At 44.5% G+C, this 7,191-nt stretch overlaps 1 protein-coding gene across 4 annotated transcripts in view; it reads left to right on the top strand.

The window, feature by feature from the left end:
* The window catches only part of LOC149343207 (excitatory amino acid transporter 2-like), a 69,623-nt gene that overhangs the window by 39,775 nt on the left and 22,657 nt on the right, over positions 1-7,191 (top strand). Inside the window, exon 1 of one of the 4 annotated variants that reach the window (XM_089545748.1) lies at positions 5,163-5,468. The exons of the other annotated variants lie outside the window; for them this stretch is intronic. Coding sequence (XP_089401874.1) covers positions 5,400-5,468 — 69 coding nt within the window. The 5' untranslated portion in view covers positions 5,163-5,399. Of the gene's footprint in view, positions 1-5,162; positions 5,469-7,191 lie in introns of those variants that run through there. 4 annotated transcript variants of the gene reach the window in all.

The following is a 7,191-nucleotide window of genomic DNA, read 5'->3' as shown; positions in this document are numbered from 1 at the left end:
GAAAGAAAGAAAGAAAGAAAGTAAGAAAGAAAGAGAGAAAGAAAGAAAGAAAGGAAGAAGGAAAGAAAGAAAGAGAGAGAGAGAAAGAAATAAAGAAAGAAAGAAAGAAAGAAAGAAAGAAAGAAAGAAAGAAGGAAAGAAAGAAAGAAAGGAAGGAAGGAAGGAAGGAAGGAAGGAAGGAAGGAAGGAAGGAAGGAAGGAAGGAAGGAAGGGAGGAAGGAAGGAAGGAAGGAAGGAAGGAAGGAAGGAAGGAAGGAAGGAAGGAAGGAAGGAAGGAAGGAAGGAAGGAAGGAAGGAAGGAAGGAAGGAAGGAAGGAAGGAAAAACTTTATTTTGACTAATGCTTTTTCGTGCGGTTTGGGGAACAGTCTCCAGAATTCAACAGAGATTCCGAACCCTCGCTCATTTCAGGGGGTGGGAACAAAAAGACAAACTATTCTCGCATTTTTATTGCAGGTAAAGGGTAGCAGTGTTCACGCACCATAAACTGAAACGGCTATACACGTCGGCGGGATGTCAACAGCAAAGCGTTCATCGTTGCAGGGCTTTCCTGTGCGACCTTGCCGAAAAACGTGTCCGCGTTAAAAACGTCGAAATGGAGTAGTAGCAAAAAAAAAAACCTGAGGGAGCGCTATGAATCATGTGACTATAAACGCTTCTTGCTGCAGCGAGTAAATACTTCTTGATGCTTTGGTGCTTTTTTGCCGTTTTGTTTTATTTTTAATCCATCTGCCGTGGGCTCCTTCCATCATCATCACGTGTCCCTATCGTGTTTTACCCGGAGCTCGTTTCCAAAAAAAACTCGTGCTGCAGGAAGAGCTTGCGGGCCAGCGTGATCAGTCAACCCCGTAAAAAGAACTCTATACTCCGTTTCATACATAGCAGTCAACGCTGCCAAAGGTACGAAAGTAGTCCGCTGCAAAAAACCACGCGAAATGTATCTGCCCGCTTCGCGTCGTGGCTGAGTGGTACGAAGCGCGCCTGTCTGTTGATTTTATGAGGGGCCAAGGTTCGACTCCCGGCTTGGCTGCTTTTTTTTTATTTTTTTTTATTTTCCTTAAAGATTCATTAGGTAGAAACTCGAAACTGACAAACTCTAATACCCAGTTTGAAAAACACAGCGCTGTTTACTTGTTTCGAAGGGAAAAGGCAGTGTAGTGTACGGCACACATACCATGTAACTTGAGTCGGATGGCGTTGAGTGCAAAGCTGTCATATTTAACACTGCGAGAGCTAGATATTGTCACCTTGCTAGGTCGTTTTTGCGGTGATCTTATTCCAGTAGAGAGACCTTCTTTCTTGAACCTCGCAACTGTCCGACGGCTCACCCCGGTCATCTCGCCCACAGTTTCGAGAACTTTACGCACAGTCTTCTCCGGGAAGCGCTTCTTTACGCTAGAGTAAATGTTAACAATCACCTGCTTGCAGTATTTTGAAATTTTCGGACACTTCAGCTTGGAGAATAGGCGAGCAGGAGATGTTTCTGAAGCCGTAGTGGGCGAAGAAAACAAGCGAGTAGGAGATAGCGGTGCCATTTTCGCAGACTCAGAAACCGAAAAACGAAAGCAGACGACATCACCGGCCGGCCTAGCTGTAAAAACCTGATACAGGAGGAGCCGGAAAAAAACCCCAGAAAACTAAGGCACTCTGTTTTGAAGAAAATAAAAGGAAAAGCAATCTTTATGCAAAATAAAACCCTTTTATTATTATACTACAATATCGACCAACATTTACTTTAATTTTAAGTTCATTACCCTTTTCACTTTCGACGCACTACATTACGATGCGGGCGAGGAGCGCGAACAGGCGCCGCAGCCTTCGCTGCGTTGACTGCTAAGTATGAACGGAGGATACAAGTGACAAAGAAAAGACATGAAGGTTGACACGATGTACTGGCTGTTAGGCTAAAGCATGAATGATGAAATCATTTAGTTTTACTTTGTATGGTATGGTATGGTATGGTATGGTTTGGTTTATGGTTTATGGGGTTTAACGTCCCAAAGCGACTAAGGCTATGAGAGACGCCGTAGTAGAGGGCTACGGAAATTTCGACCACCTGGGGTTCTTTAACGTGCACTGACATCGCACAGCACACGGGCCTCTAGAATTTCTCCTCCAAAGAAATTCTAGCCGCCGCGGCCGGGATCGAACCCGCGTCTTTTGGGTCAGCAGCCGAGCACCATAGCCGCTGAGCCACCGCGGCGGCGGTATGGTATGGTATGGTATGGTATGGTATGGTATGGTATGGTATGGTATGGTATGGTATGGTATGGTATGGTATGGTATGGTTTATGGGGTTTAACGTCCCAAAGCAACTAAGCCTATGAGAGACGCCGTAGTGGAGGGCTCCGGAAATTTCGACCACCTGGGGATCGTATGGTATGGTATGGTATGGTATGGTATGGTATGGTATGGTATGGTATGGTATGGTATGGTATGGTATGGTATGGTATGGTATGGTTTGGTTTGGTTTATGGGGTTTAACGTCCCAAAGCGACTAAGGCTATGAGAGACGCCGTAGTGGAGGGCTCCGGAAATTTCGACCACCTGGGGTTCTTTAACGTGCACTGACATCGCACAGCACACGGGCCTCTAGAATTTCTCCTCCAAAGAAATTCGACCGCCGCGGTCGGGATCGAAGACGCGGGTTCGATCGCGACCGCGAATGCATACACTTATATCGTGCGCAAAGTTACTTTCCCGAGACATGGCCCTGCTTTTCTCGTGAAATTTTCGAGAAATGATCTCAGCTAAAGGATGACAATCTTAAGGCGGTATTCTAGAATCTACAGTCAGAATCAGTGACAAGGTGGTTACTTCACGCTTCACCTATTTGAATAATGTCGCCTACCGGAGCTTCCCTTTAAAGGAAAGCTGGACAATATAAATAATTATACAGGGTGTTTCACCTAAGACTTTCTGCAATTTTTAAAAATAAGCTTTTTGAATTAGATGCGCCCTTTTTCTGGCATAGCATTGTCAGTGGTGTAGTACATCATAATGTAGCTAAGACGTGCTAACTAGCAGGCTTGTTAACCAATATTTAATAGTTAACTTTTAAACTATTACCGTTGGGTTCCTTAATTATTGAGAGGCATGCAGCCCACCGTAAGTGATGTCCATATCCGTTTTTAGAATTTCGAGAACGCAATTATCCTCGGCGCTGTGGCCCAACAAATTTCGGCTACATCGCGCCAAAATACATGCGGTTTGAGAAGCTTGCAGGCAAAGCAACCTCTCCAGTGCACGTAACTCGTCGAAATAGCCAAAATTTGTTGGGCCACAGCGCCGAGGATAATCGCGTTCTCGAAATTCTAAAAACGGATATGGACATCACTTACGGTGGGCTACATGCCTCTCAATAATTAAGGAGCCCAACGGTAATAGTTTAAAAGTTAACTATTAAATATTGGTTAACAAGCCTGCTAGTTAGCACGTCTTAGCTGCATTATGATGTACTACACCACTGACAATGCTATGCCAGAAAAAGCGCGCATCTAATTCAAATAGCTTATTTTTAAAAATTGCAGAAAGTCTTAGGTGAAACACCCTGTATAGCAGGACTCTGCGATTGTTCATTCTCCATAGCCTTTTTTAAATAATTGATCATCATGATAAAAAAAAGATTTATTTTTTTCGCGGTTTTATGCGGAAGTGCCTTCATAGCCTTTATTGCCTTCATAGCAATGCTGTCTGTACCTTTAAATTTCAGTTTGTGACTGGAGACCGAGAGGTTACCAAGGTGAACTCCGAAGGTGAAAGGGTATACCGTGTACTATATACCTCATCAGGCAACCTATATTCATTACGTAAATGCTTGTTCTTTCTCTACACTCTTTTAATCTTCTTTCTTTGGTCTTGGATCCGGTTGTTGTGTAGCTGACCTCGTTTCTGTTCTGTGCAACATGGGACGTCGGTCTACGTGAGAATAATGTAATTGGCAAATATTGAAAATATAGCGAAGACAGTAATAAACTACCTTCTACTCAAATGACACCTGCCTCTCCGGTAAAAAATAGTAATTCTTTCGTGGATGGCGAGCCGTACTTCACTTGAGCAGTACCAGAACTGCCGTCGAGCTTATCGGGTCCTGTGGGTTAGGTCCAAGAATCAAGGTGATTAACATCGCGACCTATCCACTCCGATGGAGGCAAAGCTTGTTTTGATCTAAAATGCACAGTGTAGCACCTCGCACGCTGTCGCTATCTTTTTTAACACGTCAGCACAGCTGCAATTGTAGTGGGTATCGCTATCGAAACCTTTTACACGCTGTATCTAACAATGGCGAGGTCTATAGTACTCCTCGGTCGGTGCTGATGCTTACGTATTTTATCTTCGACAGCTCATTCCTTATGGTTCGCACGTGCCTTGGCAGCCGTTAGAAAACAATGGGGATATTGCTTACGACTGGACTATTTGGTCATTCAAGTCGTGGGTCTACCTGTAGTAGTGCACACGTGCTCAAGCGGAATACTGACGCGAGTGAGCCGATAAGTTGTTTTTTTTTATCACTCTGAAACATAAATGCATATTAAAGAACATTCCTTTACAAGCACTTTGTGTAGTAGTGCTGATTAACGCCTGCTTTATGTGACGGAGGTGCCTGCCGAGCCATCGAAGGGTTCGCACGTAGCCACGTAATTTGCCAAGCTGTCTTCGAGCCGTAGTACTCGTCTTTTTATGTGCAAATGTCTTCGTTTTTCGAGTAAATGAAATACAAATCATGCATAACCGACTCCTCGAAAAAACTTTGAGCAGCCAAGCACAGCTCCGGCAGCCAAGCGCGAAGCGCATAGTTGCCGATGCCAGCGGAGCTGGCAATCGACAAAATCCAACAAACGACCTCCGCCACACCAAACGAACAAACGTTTGGCCGTCGGTCACAAGTTGAACCAACAATCCAAGGAATTCTCGGACCCGCATTCAGAACAGGAAAACACTTTCTGAGGGAATCAGCGGCTTAGAGTCCGTGTCCCAATTCCGTTTAATCAAATTTTCCCGCATGGTCAAGGCATCCATGCAGGAACGAGTTACGCATCCAGAGAAACCAAGTCTCTGTGCAACGGTGCGACCTCTGAGTGCCACGAAGAGAGGAGACTTAGCGAGGGTGTGGAAGGCCGCGCGGTGTTGACGACTTCGGGAACCAGTTGGGCGCGTCGTCGTCGTCGTCGAGAATCGAGGACGGCTGGCAGGCAGGACAGAAGTTTCGCGGCTTTTCCGTTGGTGAGGACGGGGTGCGTGAGCGCCTCAATCGCCCGGATTATGCGACAGGGATCACCTCCTGTGCACGCTCTATTTCGCCAGCGGCAGCCTTCTCCGCGCTTCTGTGAAATCCCACATTCTCCGTTACACTGCCGGGCGGAGTGAAGGCACTGACGGGAACGCCTCAACGGTTCAACCATGGCCTCAGAAGATCCCGCCGCCATTTATAGTGGCCCACCGCCCTATTCGGTGCACGATCTTCATAACGTAAGACAAGTTTGCGTACTCGTGCAATCTAAGTCGCTTTCTTGTTGGTTTCTTTTTTCGTTGTCTGAATTCGAAACTTTGATGTATTTCTGGAAGCGAGGCCAACATGTACGCTTGCGTTGATTCCCTTGCTACCGCTCCTTTTTTGTGTTTGTGTTTTGAGGCTGTGGTTTTCTGCCGTTCTGTTCCCTGTGCTTCGACTTGACGAAAGTGCTTCCTGCAGAGCGTGAATGGATGTTAACAAGCAGGGCTCATTATGAATGCTAAGTCGTCCTGTGCTGCGCAAATTCTTATTCATTTTAGAACTTAAGAATGCAGCATGTATAGGTGCGTCCGTTCGGCAACGGGTCGCATTAGAGATAACTGCATTAGTACGTTTACTAATGTCTTCTTTTTCGGGAGCATGCACTACGCAGCAGGCGCAATGCCTTCGTTGGCCTGCCAGGGACGTTCTGGAAATCGTATCGGTGGCCTCGCTGAGGTTACTCTAGCCATGCAAAATAAGGACAGCTTTACGTCTTGCAATTTGCATATCAGTAATGTCAATTATGTTTATGTTTCCGGGTCCTTTCTTGTAGACAAAGCATAGTTGTATTAAATATCTTTCTTGGCTTCAATAACCGCTCGTTTATGACAGGTGTACGACTGCAGGAGACAGGACAATTAGGTTTGTACATTCTATGGAAGCGTCAAGGCACGTGGATGAGCTTCAAAACAAGTGGTTCAAGCCGAACAGTTTTAGTTATAATCTGTGAAGTATCAAACACTTTAGTGCCAGTGCTTTTAAACACTGAACTCATTAGAGAGTTACTCTAAAGTCTTGCTACGGATAAAACATTCATTTATTGATTGCTCAGGCGGTAACGATATTAGAACTTTTGCGTGTTTCGAGCCAAGTTTGTGCGCCTCGAACCGGGTTATTGCAATTGCTTTTTTGCTTTGTTTGTCTATACTGCACTTAGAAAGAAGGACGAACAATGCAGATGTTGCATTCGTATGACCCTGCAAAAGCAGCTGGCTTTGGTTGGCGACTAACGCAACTATAATAAGCCGTCACTAGGGTCTGGTAAGCGGGGGTAAAAGACCCAGCTGGCTCTCTTTTCCTTTATTTTCTTTTCTCTTTCCTTCCTTCTTTCCTTCCTTCTTTCCTTCCTTCTTTCCTTCTTTCTTTCTTTCTTTCTCTCTTTCTTTCTTTCTTCCTTTCCTTCTCTCTTTCTTTCTTTCTTTCTTCCTTCCTTTCTTTCATATTATCTTTCCTTCCTTCTTTCTTTCTTTCTTTCTTTCTTTCTTTCTTTCATATTCTCTTTCCTTCTCTCTCTCTCTTTCTTTCTTCGCTTCCTACTTTCTTTCTCATCTCTGTAAGACTAGCAGAAAGTTCCGAAACATCCTATGCGTTTCCTTTATTGACATTTAAAGCTACAGTGAAGTCTTAACAAACATTAGAAGCTATTTCAAGATCATTTACGTCACACTAACTTTTATGATATGTGCACTCATACATATTCAGTTCGCCTTACTTACAAGAGTCTATTCAGCTGCATAACGCCAGAGAATCGCTTCCTTTCTTAGTGTAACTCCTGTTGCTAGTAAATTTTCATAGAAAAATTTTCCATCGCCCCTCGCCAGTGGCTGTATCTAGAAACACCTATCAAGCTATGCTAATAGCAAGTCCAGCTTTCTTGGACAAGTATTCTGAATATTTAAATGTTGCAAAGCAATGTTA

This window comes from Amblyomma mixtum, chromosome 5, assembly GCF_055824585.1.
Source record: "Amblyomma mixtum isolate Tamu chromosome 5, ASM5582458v1, whole genome shotgun sequence".
NCBI lineage: Eukaryota > Metazoa > Arthropoda > Arachnida > Ixodida > Ixodidae > Amblyomma > Amblyomma mixtum.
Note: the sequence above shows the minus strand (reverse complement) of the source record. Positions and strands in the feature narration are given on the sequence as shown.